Source organism: Aphidius gifuensis, linkage group LG4, assembly GCF_014905175.1.
Source record: "Aphidius gifuensis isolate YNYX2018 linkage group LG4, ASM1490517v1, whole genome shotgun sequence".
Lineage (NCBI taxonomy): Eukaryota > Metazoa > Arthropoda > Insecta > Hymenoptera > Braconidae > Aphidius > Aphidius gifuensis.
In genome coordinates, this window is record NC_057791.1 from 13,416,398 (window position 1) to 13,432,539 (window position 16,142).

The following is a 16,142-nucleotide window of genomic DNA, read 5'->3' on the forward strand; positions in this document are numbered from 1 at the left end:
CAATATCTGTAGACAATAAAAAAGGCATAGTCTGCCGTATTTTATCCGGACGTACTCTATACATCTGCTGTATTTTATCCGTACATACGCCGTACTTTATCCGTACGTATGCCGTACTTGAAAAACATCTATCAAAAAAGAAGTGGACAAACATTTTCTTGGAAAAGACCAGAGATCAATGCTCAAAGTTTCTCAGAACCATTTCCGAACTATGAACCCTTCTTGGCTTATTCAGTCAACAGAAAAAATAATTCGATAATGAGTGCTGATTTAATCACAGAATTTTGTCGTTTTGTGATTAAAAATAATTTGATGCCACACAGTTAAAAAACATTTAGTAATTTTAAAAAGAAAATGAATCGATTTAAAATTCCATCCAAAATAGGAACTTTTAAGCGCAGAATCGAGCTACAAGTGTATGAACTTATTTTGAATAGATCTGTACCTGGATCATTCCTGTCAGAAGAAGAAATTGAAAATTTGAAAAAACGATTACAACTCAGTAAAAAAAAAACAAATTAAAGAAAAAAAATGAAGTGTAAAATATTTTCTTTTTTTTTTATGATGTTTTGATTTTTTAAAACAATGATTATTAAAAGTGTAAAATATTTTCTTTTTTTTTTATGATGTTTTGATTTTTTAAAACAATGATTATTAAAAGTGTAATTTATAAAAATACCAGAAATGGTGGAAAAATTGATTGTCAAGTTGTATGTCGCCACTTCTCACAGCCCCTGTGATGAAAAGTATATACGTTTAATTTCAAAACCAAAAATTCTGCTTATCGAAATATCAGATATAAGATAAATATTAGATGTAAAATAGCGATTTACGAAAAATCCGCATAATGTCTGTAGACAATTAAAAATAGTCTGCCGTATTTTATCCGGACGTACTCTATACATCTGCTGTATTTTATCCGTACATACGCCGTACTTTATACTATGCCGTACTTGAATAAAATCTATTAAAAAATTCGCATAATATCTGTAGACAATAAAAAGACATAGTCTGCTGTATTTTATCCGGACGTACTTTACATCATGGTGTACTCTAACCGTATGTGCGCCGTACTTCATCCGTACATATGCGTACTTTATCCGTACGTATGCCGTACTTGAAAAAAATCTATTAAAAAAATCCGCACAATATATGTAGACAATAAAAAAGGCATAGTCTGCTGTATTTTATCCGGACGTACTTTATACATCTGGTGTACTCTAACCGTATGTGCGCCGTACTTCATCCGTACACATGCCGTACTTTATCCGTACGTATGCCGTACTTGAAAAAAATCTATTAAAAAAATCCGCATAATATCTGTAGACAATAAAAAATATATAGTCTGCCGTATTTTATCCGGACGTACTTTATACATCTGCTGTATTTTATCCGTACATACGCCGTACTTTATCCGTACGTATGCCGTACTTGAATAAAATCTATTAAAAAAATCGGCATAATATCTGTAGACAATAAAAAAGACATAGTCTGCTGTATTTTATCCGGACGTACTTTCATCTGGTTGTACTCTAATCGTATGTGCGCCGTACTTCATCCGTAAATATGCTCCACTTTATCCGTACGTATGCCGTACTTGAAAAATATCTATTAAAAAAATCCGCACAATATATGTAGACAATAAAAAAGGCATAGTCTGCCGTATTTTATCGGACGTACTCTATACATCTGCTGTATTTTATCCGTACATACGCCGTACTTTATCCGTACGTATATGCCGTACTTGAATAAAATCTATTAAAAAATCCGCATAATTTCTGTAGACAATAAAGGCATAGTCTGCAGTATTTTATCCGGACGTACTTTATACATCTGGTGTACCTCTATCCGTATGTACGCCGTACTTTAAATCTATGCCGTAGTTAATCCGTACTTGAACGTATTTTTTATACCATTACTTAGAAAATAAGAATTTATAAATAAAAAATTGATTTCCAGACAATAAATATTTATTTATTTTATTTTTCTTGCTTTTCATTTAAATGGCAATTTCATAAATATTGCTGCATCCGTAAATAATTAAAAAAAATTCATAGTCTTCCGTATTTTGGCCCAGACGTACTCTATACATCTGGTGTACTCTATCCGTATGTACGCCATTATCTACGATCCGTACATATGCCATTACTTAAAAGAAATTTATTTAAAAACCAAAAAGCTATTTTCGGAACAGTAGATGTTGGTATTTTCGTTGTGTTATGCTGCCATTACTTAATCCGTAGGTATGTGTACTTTATCAGTACGCATAACGTACTTCATCCATACTTAAAAATAAACGTTTAATTTCAAACCAGAATTCTGCTTTTATCGAAGCTATAAGACAAGATCAATATTAGATGTAAAATAATAGCGATTTACGAAATCCGCATAATATACCTTAGACATATTAAAAAGCATTATAGTACTGCCGTATTTTATCCAGGCATATCTGCTGTATTTTATCATTACATACGCCGTACTTTATCCGTACATATGCCGTACTTGAATAAAATCTATTAAAAATCCCGCATATAATATCTGTAGACAATAAAAAATATACAATAGTCTGCCAGTATTTTTATCCGGACACTTTATACATCTGGTGTACTCTAACCGTATGTACGCCGTACTTTATCCGTACATATGCCGTACTTCATCCGTACGTATGCCATACTTGAAAAAAAACTATTAAAAAAATCCGCACAATATCTGTAGACAATAAAAAAGGCATAGTCTGCCGTATTTTATCCGGACGTACTCTATACATCTGCTGTATTTTATCCGTACATACGCCGTACTTTATCCGTACGTATGCCGTACTTGAAAAACATCTATCAAAAAAGAAGTGGACAAACATTTTCTTGGAAAAGACCAGAGATCAATGCTCAAAGTTTCTCAGAACCATTTCCGAACTATGAACCCTTCTTGGCTTATTCAGTCAACAGAAAAAATAATTCGATAATGAGTGCTGATTTAATCACAGAATTTTGTCGTTTTGTGATTAAAAATAATTTGATGCCACACAGTTAAAAAACATTAAGTAATTTTAAAAAGAAAATGAATCGATTTAAAATTCCATCCAAAATAGGAACTTTTAAGCGCAGAATCGAGCTACAAGTGTATGAACTTATTTTGAATGGATCTGTACCTGGATCATTCCTGTCAGAAGAAGAAATTGAAAATTTAAAAAAACGATTACAACTCAGTAAAAAAAAAACAAATTAAAGAAAAAAAATAAAGTGTAAAATATTTTCTTTTTTTTTTATGATGTTTTGATTTTTTAAAACAATGATTATTAAAAGTGTAATTTATAAAAATACCAGAAATGGTGAAAAAATTGATTGTCAAGTTGTATGTCGCCACTTCTCACAGCCCCTGTGATGAAAAGTATATAATAAAAAAAAAATTTATTTAAGTATGAATAATGTACAGCAGCATACTTAAACTTCAACTGGAAAAAAATCGAATATCTATTGTTCCCGAAAATAGCTTTCTTGATTATGAAATTGATTTTTTTTAAGAACGGCATACGTACCGATAAAGTACGGCATAAGTACGGATAAAGTACGGCGTATGTATGGATAAAGTACAGCAGATGTATAAAGTAAGAATTTATAAGCTAAAAAAATTGCTTTCCAGAACAATAAATATTTATTTATTTTATTTTCTTGCTTTTCATTTAAAATGGCAATTTCCATAAATATTGCCGCATCCGTAAATAATTAAAAAATTCATAGTCTTCCGTATTTTATCCAGACGTACTCTATACATCTGGTGTACTCTATTCGTATGTACGCCGTACTTCATCCGTACATATGCCGTACTTAAATGAAATTTATTTAAAAACCGAAAAAGCTATTTTCCGGAACAATAGGTATTTAATTTTTTTTTTTCGGTGTTTATGCTGCCGTATTTTATCCGAACGTACTCAATACATCTTTATCCTTACATACGCCGTACTATAAAGAAATCCAATTTAAAACCAACAAAGCTATTTTCCGAAACAATAGATATTTCATTTTTTCCTAATGCATTATGCTGCCGTACTTAATCCGTAGGTATGTGGTACTTTATCAGTACGCATAACGTACTTCATCCATACTTAAAAAAAAAAATAAACGTTTAATTTCAAAACCAAGAATTCCGCAAATAGTCTGCCGTATTCTATCCGGACATACTTTATACATCTGCTGTACTTTATCCATACATACGCCGTACTTTATCCGTACTTATGCCGTACTTTATCCGTACGTATGCCGTCCTTAAAAGAAATCAATTTGATAATCAAGAAAGCTGTTTTCCGGAACAATAGATATTCGATTTTTTTCCAGTTGAAGTTTAAGTATGCTGCTGTACATTATTCATACTTAAAAAAATTAAATGTTTAATTTTAAAACCAAGAAAACTGCTTAAAGAAATATTAAATACCAAATTTTTTCTGCAATATATTATGCTACCGTACTTCATTTTAACGTATCCCGTATTTAGAGAAAGATGAATTTGAACACCAAAAAAGAAAACTATTTACTTTGAAAGTAATTTGACATTCAATTATAGGTCAACAGTTGCATCAAATGGTAAGTAAATTTTTGGTTTTAACACTATTAATATGCTGTACTTCTTCCGTATAAACGCTGTACGTCAAAAAATACATGTTTAATTTCTAAGCCAAGAAAACTGCTTATCGGAAGATTAGATATCAATTTTCCTTGCAGTGTATTATATTACTATAATTTATCAGTTCGTATACCACACTTTATCCGTACCTTTGCCGTACTTCGTCCATGCTTTTTTTTGTGTGACAAAAAAAAAAAATCCATAGTAGGATTTGAACTCATGACTCGATAATTTTTTTTTCCTTGTACTTTTCAACATATAAATTTTTTTTTTTTCTTTGGTAAAACGTATTTGAAACGCAAAATTCTCGCAAAATATCCGTAGATAAATATAATTTACATATAGAAAGATTTTTCGTCGTATAATTCTTTTGTATTAAAGACACGATATCGTCTGTCTTTCTCAAAGAATAAAGCTGTAAAAACGCCCTTTACAATAATGAAATAATATATTTATGCGTTCAAGGCTCTCCATAATTTTTTTTAGAAAAATGAAGCTTTAAGAATGCCCTCTACAATAAAACAAAAATATATTCAGATGATCTTGACCTCCATTCACGCTCTTTTATAAAGAATAAAGCTTGAAAATCTCTACAATAAAACAAATATAGTTAGTCTTTCTTTGAAGACTTCTAAAAATTTAGATTTAAGAATAAGGATTTAAGAACGCCCTCTACAATATAAAAAATTATATTTACGCCTTCCTGGGCCCAGTATACGCCCTTTAATTCCTGCCAAAAACGTTCTGCCACAGCCCATTGTTAAAGTCCTCTGAAAAAAAATATTTACAAGCCTGCCAAATATAAAGCCCTATGTCTTTATTTATTAGTCCTTATTTTTTTCTTTTTTAGTGAGTTCTAATTTTTTTTTAATAATTGAAATTTCTTCCTCTGACAGATGTGACTCGAATTTAGTTCCATTCAAAATAGGTTCGTAGAGTTGTTTTTGAATTCTCCGACGAAACGTTCCTATTTTGGCTGGAACTTTTAAACCCTTCTTTTCTTTTTTAAATAATGACATTGTCTTTAAGCTGTTGAGCATCAAGTTTTTTTTTATCACGAACTGACTAAATTTCGTGATTAAATCAGCATCCAATTTTGAATTTTCTTCTTTATTCTTCGAATAAGCTCGGAATGCCTCGCAGTTTTGGAACTGTGTTAACCAAATTGTGTTCTTAATTGCTGGTCGTATCATATAAAGTTCGTTTTTTTTTTCACAGGACGCGTTAGATCTTTTCAAGTGTTCTGTGATACGTGGTTTTTTACCTATTTCAACATAAAAATTTTTAAACTTTAGAAGTTTTTTGGTTTTAAATAAATGACGAGAACCTGAACCGCTGGTTGTACGAAAAATTCGTAGGTATGCTTATTACATAAATCTTGATTTGTAGTAATTTGAAGTAACCGGGATTTAATTTGTAAGTCAAAAATTGAATATGAAAAAAAAGAGATAAAATTTTTGAGTCAAATAACTTTTCCATTCAACGATCAAAAATAAAAACTATTATGTCATATAGAAGCAGGAATTTCAATTTTTTTACTACGAATTTCTTTCCGTCTTCCTGCATCTAGCTGACATAATTGTTTTGATTTGTGTTGATAAACAAAAAAATTATTTAACTTTAAAGTTTTATTTCTTATTTTTTATCTTTATTTTTTCAACTGCAAATTAAACCCTTTGAACTACTAACCACTTTAAATACAGACTCATCTAATGAGCCTATTTACGATTTTTTTGGACAATCAGCGGTTCTAGGTTCATGACGATGAAAGTACCTTAATTTTCAAAAAATAATTATTGATATTGTTATGAATAAATAGCATTTTTACAACCTCAAAACGTCAAAATTTGTCAACTACATTACTTGTTCTATTTATATTTATCTCATTACATGAATATTATTGCTCAAAGTAAGTTAAATAATAATTTATCTTAAACAATTTACCCATAAAGCCCAAATTTACGTCTGGTATCATTAATATTCTGTATTTATTATCTCTGGCTTTACTATCGCACAGGCGACAAAACTATTTTGCCAATTCCGCCAGGGTGGTCAAATAAAAAACCGAAAATTAGGGTAGAAATACTGTTAGTTTTATTATTTTATTGAGTTAATTACACTCAACTTTGAATTTGATGAATAAATAAATAAAAAGAAAGAATTATTATCAATTAGAAATAAAAGAAACAATCGTTTTTCATTATTGAGTAATCAACAATGTCAAAAAAAAATACTTCATAAATAATAAAATTAAAAATAATCTTAATTCTACTCACAATTAACCATTGGTTTTATAATTAATGAACATCAATGTTGAGCTCAACGATTTTTCAATATAATTCTGCTTGAATATTATCGATACAATTTGATTAATCCAAAATATAAATGTCAACCAGTACCTATCAATCAATCATTAATGTTAGATAAAATATTTAACTATCCTAATTGGAGTTAGGTTACTTTCAGAGAACTAACGGTCAACCTATCAATCACACGTTCATTCGTTTCATACCCCCCTCTAGGTATGGTATAGTATGGTAAAAAAAAACTTGACTGAACTTGACAATAATTGAAATGAAGTTAACACCACGTCGATTGGAAATTGAACGAGATTTTAGTCAAAATATTCACAAATGTTAGTAGAGCGAATCCAGCAGGAGAATGCCGCGACAGTTTTAGATTAATTATATTTTATTCATCGTTTACATGAAAACTTTCGCGACACTAGTAGTGGAAATGGAGCACAAAAATATTTATTTATTATTTTATTTTACAAGCCAAAAGAATATGTTATTGCTGATTTTGGTTGTGGTGATGCTAAGCTTTGTGAACCAGTTGAACAAAAAGTTCACTCACTTGATTTAGTTGCTGTCAATGATAAAGTCACAGCTTGTGATATGGCACATACATCCCTGCTAACTATCAGTGTTAATGTTGTTGTATTTTGTTTGTCATTCATAGGAAAAAATTTAGCAGATTATCTTTTAGAAGCGAATCGTGTTTTAAAACAAGAGTAAGTATTTTTTAATTGAAATATTTCGTTAATTAATTAATTTAATTAATTTTTGTTTTTGTAGTTATAATTTACAGTGGGATATTAAAAATTGCTGATGTTGTAAGTCGCTTTGAAAATATTAAAGGATTTGTAAAGTCATTAGACAAATATGGCTTTCAAAATACATATCAAGATTTGTCAAATAATTTATTTTATTTTATGGACTTTAAAGAAATTGAAGATGTCAATAGAAGAAATAAAAATCTTCCACAAATTTATTTAAAAACATGCTTATACAAAAGAAGATAATTTAATTACTTTGATAAATTAAAATACTGTACCACATTATTGAATTTAATATTTTATGTGAATTATTAATGTTTGTGACAGCTTAATCAGTATGACAAGATTACAGGCATACTGATCTGATTGACACATTATTTTTTTTCAAATGAAAATAATTATGTAATTCGTAAATAAATAAATCATCATTGAATATACTTGAATTTTTTTTTATTATTAACATATATATTTGAGCATTATAAACTTGAAAAAATATACTTACATGATCAGTACGAAAAAATTAACAACACTATTTTATAATTAATTAATTAATTGAAAAATGAATGATTAAAAATCAGGTAAATTTGGATCCAAATCATCCATCATTTCTGCATATTCGTCTTTTTAATTTTCAATTTTTCCTTCCAATAGCTAAAATATTAAAAACAATATGTCAGGTAAAATTTTAAGAGTCAATTTTATTTAATTACTTCCATGAGCTGATGAAATAATACGACTTATTGAACTTTTTGGCATGTAACGAATTTTTTCAGCAATTTCTTTGGCATCTGCTGTTGCAATTGATTGTAATATTTTATAGCCAGCATTGTAAAGTTGTCTAGCTCTTCCCTATTTGTCAATAAAAATATATTATTTCAATTTTCTATTACGTAAATTACGTGAAAAATTAAATAATAAACTTACTGCTTTAACAGTTGGTAATTCCATTAGAATTTCTAGCTCGCCAGAACATTCATAGCTCAAGTTTTTAGTAAATACTTTAATTAAATCTGGAAATGCCCAAAATTCTGGTATCTCTTGGCAAAATTTAATAATACAATTTGCAAATGATGCTGCTGAAATCATGATCTTTTGTATTCAGCCTCTATCATCTTTATATTTTTCAGCAACAATATGAATTGACTGTTGATTATTCAATTCATACAGTATCAATGTCAAATAAAAACGAGAAACGACTTTGACTGAAGCACTCTAAAACGATTGTATATTATTAAAAAAAAAAATAGATGAAAATTATTTTAGATGATGATAGATGATACTTTTGGTACAACACCTTCACGTAATTTTGTAACAGTCATTTCGTTAATAATAAGTAATCTTGATACAACCATCAGGCTTTCTGGTAGACTCATTATCTGTTGATGATTATTTTTAGTTGAAAAAACACATCAACAATAATATAGATATATTTTTAAAGTTAATAAACATACCTTATCATAAAGAACCAATCCATCAACTCTAAATTTATCAGAAAAATCATACGGTGTTATAAAGTAAAGTAAATGCAAATCATTCAACAGTATCAATTGCTTTTGAGGTGTTTTCAAATCTTCAGCAAGAATATAAGCTGTTTTTAAATCAATATTAGCTGTAAAAAAAAAAAAACAACACATAATTAATTTTTTATAATTATTGTTGATAAATTAAAATTACCTTTCATTGCCACTTTTCCTAAATTTGATAATTCTAAATAACTCATCATTGTCATATCATTTGATGACGTAAAATCATCATCATGATTATTTGTTAATGATTTTTGTGATAATATTTCAATTTTAAAATTTGAATTATATATTTTTTTGTCGATCAACAATGCATTTGACTTGACTAAATTTATAATTGATTGATCAACAATTTCTTTAATATTAATATCACGTTTTTTAGCTTGCAAGCCCGATAATGAAAATGAAACAAGACGATGTATTTCTTCTCGTGTTTTAACGAGTGATAAAAGTATTCCACTGAGAATTAAATAATTTATACCACGGTCTGTTTCTTGATGAAGTGTACTCAAACAATCATCCATTTTTGATGTTAACATTTCTTCAACTTTTTTCATATCAACTTTTTGACAAATTAATATACTTTCACCAATCTGTCCCATTCCTGCTCTACCAGCTCTACCAATCATTTGTTCATATCTACTTAAATTTAAAAATTGATTTCCAATATATGGCTTTCTAAGAATTACCTAAAAAAAATTGATTAATTAATTTTCAACTTTAATAAATATTTATTGTATTATTTTAATCATCCTTCTTGCTGGTAAATTAACACCAGCAGCAAGTGTTGATGTTGCACATATAACACAAAGTACACCTTCACGAAATCCATCTTCAATTAATTTTCTTTCTCCAGTTGTCAAACCAGAATGATGATAAGCAACACCATATTTAATTGTTTCAGCCAATATTGGACATAATTTACTCTCTGTTTTTAATGCATCAAGTAGTAGTTGTTTTTCAGCTTCTGTATGTTTTTTTAAAGGACTGAAATAGTAAATAAAATATATAAATAATAATACAAATTAATAACTGATTAATTAACAAGCAAAAAAAAAAATAAACAAATTTGAATAAAACATGTGTTAATAAACCAGCAAGGCTTTTACATTTTTTTTTAGTTGAACAAAATATTAAAGAAGAATCATTTGGCACGACATCCATAACTAATCCTCCAATTTTATCTGGATCTAGTATTGCATATTTTTTTGAATACTAAAATATAAAAAAGACAATTATTAATTATTAATAATACTCGAGAAATTTAATTAAAATTACTTACTGGATAGTTAACAGTTTTACAATCTTGGAATATATTTTCTTCTTTCACATCAACAGAACATATTTTATCTCCTCATTTAACATATTCTTTGAATTCAACTGGACGAAAATTTTCAACATACATATCAGCTTTTAAAAATTCAGCATGTTCAGCTAGATTACCAATTGTTGCACTCATTCCAATAATGTGAATATTATCATTTGCATATAGTAGCTTTGTTAATAACACCTCCAGACAAGCACCTCTTCCTCCATTTTCACCAAGTAAATGTAACTCATCAACAACATCCATACCAATTTCATCAAGTCTTTTTGTTTCAATTAAACTATTCATTCAACCAATCGCCTTCTCAATAGTACATATATAAATACTATTTTTTTTTCTTTTTTTAATTGGTGGATATTGTCCTTTATTTGCAGCATATTCTTCAAGTAAAAAATCAAAATCAACACCATATGGTGCTATTGATTGTATTTTTTCTTGAACAATTGATATAAATGGTAATATAAATATTGAATTTTTTTTATAACGAGACCGATTACGCGCCTTCGGCGCGTGTTTGCATATATATATTTTTTTTTTCGCATAAATATTATTTTCACTATGATTAATATGATTGAAAATTATCAAATATTATAAACATTCATTCATAATATATATTTATATGATCACCTTTCAAATAATTCATTATATACATAATTTTTTACTACATTATTAACACGTTGTTCTCCCAAAAAAACTATCAATGATTCCCATGATCGTACTCTTGAAAATGCTACGTATAATTGGCCATGATTAAAAACATTTTTACGAAGATCAACACCAATTCTATTAAATGTTTGACCTTGGCTTTTATTTATTGTCATTGCAAAAGCTATTTTTATCGGAAATTGTCTTCTTTTGAATGTAAAAGGATAAATATTTTCACAATATAATGTTATACGATGTATAAATACAATATTACCTTCTTGATCACCTGTTAAAATTCGACATTTTAAAAGATTATTAGATAAATGTAATATTTGTAATCTTGTGCCATTACATAAACCTTCATTTGTACTTAAATTTCGAAGTAACATGACGATACAATTATTTCTTAATTTTAATTCATATGGTGGAAAATTTGGAGGATTTAAACTATTTAAATATTCTGGTAATATCACATCATCAATATCACCATTATCGCAATTTTCTGTACTATCAACACTGGTGTATATTTTTTCACTTTCTTTATCTAACAATTCAATAACTCTACTATTAATTTGATCTACATCAGCATTTCGTGCTGATAATACAGCTACTTTTGATAAATCTGAATATTTTTTTTCGTCAATTAAATCTTTGAATATTGTGTTTACTATATCTTCATCTCTTGATGCGAGGCATTTATCGGGTAGCAATAAATTATTGTCATTATCATTTAAAATTCCGTTTCCAATTTGTAGAAGATATTCTGCGAATTCTACTTCATTTGGTAAAGTTCTCATATTTTCTGTCAATGAAAACACAGTGAAATATTTCCATAAATTACTATTTTTAATAGATAAATCAACAATTTCACTTCGTGTACCATTAACTTTTACAGGTAGCAGTTGTCTAAAGTCACCACCTATTAACATTATTTTTCCACCAAATGGAGAATCAATATTAGTTATATCACGTAAAAGTCTATCACCACATTCCAAACAATATCTAGGTGCCATTGGTCCTTTATCCCAGAGTAACATATCAGCATCTTTCAATTCATTAGCATCTTTTGATCCAATTTTAATACTCGATGTCGAATTAGCGAAAAGTGGAACTGGCAAACCAAACGTTCTATGTACAGTTTTTCCTTCGGGAAGTAAAATTGCTGCAATACCAGTAAAAGCCATCGTACAGATTTTTTTTCCATTACCTCGTAATAAATGATATAAGGTGGTATATACAAACGTTTTTCCAGAACCACCTGGCCCATCAATATAAAAACAATTATTTATTTTTTTTTCTTCATTTCCTAACAAAATATGAAGAATTTTATCCACAATAATTCTCTGTTTTTCATTTAACTTGTTATATTGAGCTCGACCTATTTGTTCATGATCCTTAGGAAGAAGTTCATCGTAAAGTTGATTATCAATTATATCTTCAAATTCATTAAGAAGTGGCATTGTTGGAAAATTATTCAAATCTGATTTTTCACGACATAATAAAATATTAATTTCGTTGTATGCTTTGGCAAGAGATTGAGCTAAAGTATTATTTCTTTGAAAATCTTGAGACATAGAATCTTTGAACTTTTCCCATAATTCTCTTGGATCATTTGGATGACAATAAATTAATATGCGTACAAATAAATTTCGCAACTGTCTAGGCATCATCCATACCTCTCCTTCTGTCATTGCACGATCCCATTCAGCATCATTTTCGATTAAGCCTAGTGCTAAGCATGCTCCATGAAAAGTATCATAAATTATACCATCAACTGTTCTTATACTTTCAAAACTTGTAGCTCCTTTTACCGTTATCAGCAATAATCGAAGATGAAAAAGTTCTATTTGACTTGGGCTTATCGAATACATTCGTCCAATCACATTGAATTGTTGTTTACGAATTTCCCATGATAACGACGTAGCCCCTGTTCTTTTCTTGAATACATAATGAGAAGGAATTTCTGCATATGTAAAATTTCTAGCTGAAGGATCTCGTGCATTTAAAGAAAAATAATCCATCAACATCGTTTGTTTATCCATTGAAGCCCGTATCGATTCTTCACTCGCTTCGTCACTTATTGTAACCGACTGTTGATTAGGTAAATGAACTGGTAAACGTGTAATTGAATGACTTTTCGTTTGCAGAGGTCTTCCGTAAATTCTATCACATGCTTCCACAGGACTAACGTATCTAGTATCTATATGATTCTTTATTTCATCATGATCAATAGGCTTATCAAAATCCTCACAGTTGTTATTTACATTTGTTATTTGCGCTGTTGCAGCATCATGACCCTTATAAATATATTTATAAAGATATTTTATAGCCTTAATACTTGACACAACTTCTACATTTATATGACAATTAAATTTTTTCAATAATACGGGATTATAAGGCACAACAAATTGATTATCAGTTGTATTCCCATTAGAACATTCATAAACACCCGTGTTCCTTCGAATATACGTTGGATATCCACTTTCATCCATCGTCGTTTCACTCTGAAAAGATTTTGGGAAATGTTTCGAACATTTACCCTTTTCATTTTTACACCAATCACCGCATGGACCATGAATCATATTTTTCATGACGATATTATAAAGTTTTTCGTCTATATTTTTATCCGGAATTTCTGCACATATATATTTATTAACAGCTTCTGGAGTCGTGATTTTTGCATTTTGTTTTAACGTTAATAATATATGAACATGTGGTAATCCACGTTTTTGGTATTCAACTACATATACATAAGCAAGTACATCACCAAATAATTTTTCTTTCAATATAGTATCTATGAGTATATTTTTCTTTATATCAAAAACTCTAGAAACAATGTCTGGTCTATCTGATGGGATTTGGAATGGTAATAAATTTTCTATAATTTCTCGCCATTTAGGATTACATGTCATTGTTATAAATAAATCTGGTTTACCAAACTTTCTTACAATTGCCATGGCATCTTGATAATGCTGAAGCATATTACGTGGTGAGCCTGTAAAAGTTGATGGTAATATAATCATTCTTCCTACACGTTTTTTGGCGTTATCTGCTACTTGTTGTAAATGATCTATTAATCCCTGGTAGCTCTCCGCTCGAATTTTCTTTTGGTTTATTCTGCAAAAATTCATTCTATCTTTCTCTACTTTTACATAGTTATCGACAATCCATTGTTGAAATAACTTTCCACCATACAAAAATATATTATTATCTCTTGTCGCCATTCTATATTTTATATAAGCAGCTCGTGATACTCTTTTATTTTTATTTACACACGATATTTTATCTTGCCATCCTCTTGTACCAAATGGGTAGAATAACGGGTAAATCATTGGTTCAACATGAGGATTCATTGAACTAAGGTATTCTAGTTTTTTTGTTTGTTGATTACGTATCGTCACATACGATTCTGGAATATCACCATCCGCATTTGTTGAAAAGATTGCAGCAACTTCATTTACTCTTTGATAATTATATCGTCTTGGATCCATATTAGGTCTTAGTGAAAATAATAAATGCATTTCAGGCTCTGCTTGTTCTTGGTTATTAATCATTGATTGTATTAATTCTTCATGCATCATCGTATAAGACTGAGCAAAAATATCACACTCTCTAAGTGTATTCCCTACTTCTGTTACAATTTCTTTATTTAATTCATTACAAACACCAGGTACTCCAGCACACCTAATTGAAACAGCTTCATCTGGATCAACAATAAAAAGTTGTCCATAAGAAGGAGTTTCATTTTCAGTTGGATATAAGGATGTGTTGATCTGATAATAAATTTGACCTTGAATTTTAAAGCAATATGGACCGGGTCGGTTATTTGATGGGAATTGTATTAAATTGGCATTAAATGAAGCTAAAGCAAATATATTATTATAATGGCGTATTCTTAAACGAAAATCATCAGAGTATTGATGAACACCTGTAAATAAATCATTAATTATTTTTGGTGGGTCTGGTAATGGATCAAGAGCACATTCTCCATGACTACAACAATCATTAAATGACTTTTTTTTATTTGATGGTTCTTCAGATTTGAAGTGTTTAGCACTACAGTATTGACAAATAACATTCATTTCACCTATATAATGTTCGTCAACATCATTTGAATTAAGTATAGGAATACGTCGTTCTAAATTTCGTTGTCGCGAAACTCGTCTTCGCTCAACATTTCTTGACTCCTTGGCACGTTTTAATTCGATAATTTCTTCAGCTGTACGTTCAATACGACGTCTACCCATATTATTCCAAAAAAAATATGAACATTAATTGAGTAAAACCTTTTTAATTATTACTTATATTTAATTTTAATTTTATCTGGTTATCTTTTCTTGATTTTATATATTAATATTAAGTAAATAATCTTTAGTAAAGTTATCCTTTTAAAGTTATGAATTTTATCTGTTATCTGTTATCTGTTATATTTTATCTATTTTTTAATAAATATATGATCTAATTTCAAAATAAATTTTCATAAACACTGACCTATAAAACATACAATAATTACTATTAATTCAATAAACAGATACCAATTGAATATAAAAATATTACCTTTATTAGTTGTTAGAATACAATCAAAAATTTATTTTTTTATATTATTGATGGCGGATACTTCATTCGATTTCTTACCTGAAAACAAAAATTGAAAAATTGTTAGATTAATTAAATTTAATTATATTATTCATAATCTTTAAAGCTGATTTTTCGTTGACCAATACAGTTAGTCGAGCATTAAAAAAATTAATTGAGCATTAAGTAAGATTTAACTACTAACCGATTGAAATTTTTAATACTGTTACGTCTTGGTATATTTTCAATTAATAATTAATAATAAATAATAATTTAATAAATTCAATAGATGCAGAACAAGCAATAAAATTTTTCTTTTTTTATTTTTTTTATTTTCACACGGAATTAAATTCAAATTTTGCGTTTTTATAAAACAAATTATTTTTTTCTTTTTTTT

At 28.7% G+C, this 16,142-nt stretch overlaps 1 protein-coding gene across 1 annotated transcript in view; it reads left to right on the plus strand.

Moving 5' to 3' along the window:
• Nucleotides 1–7,921, plus strand: part of LOC122853875 (ribosomal RNA-processing protein 8-like) — a 38,313-nt gene extending 30,392 nt beyond the window's left edge. The window contains exons 3-4 of the mRNA XM_044154285.1: nucleotides 7,395–7,630; nucleotides 7,708–7,921. Of these exons, the coding sequence (XP_044010220.1) occupies nucleotides 7,395–7,630; nucleotides 7,708–7,921 (450 nt within the window). The remainder of the gene's footprint in view (nucleotides 1–7,394; nucleotides 7,631–7,707) is intronic.
• Nucleotides 7,922–16,142: the final 8,221 nt, after the last annotated feature.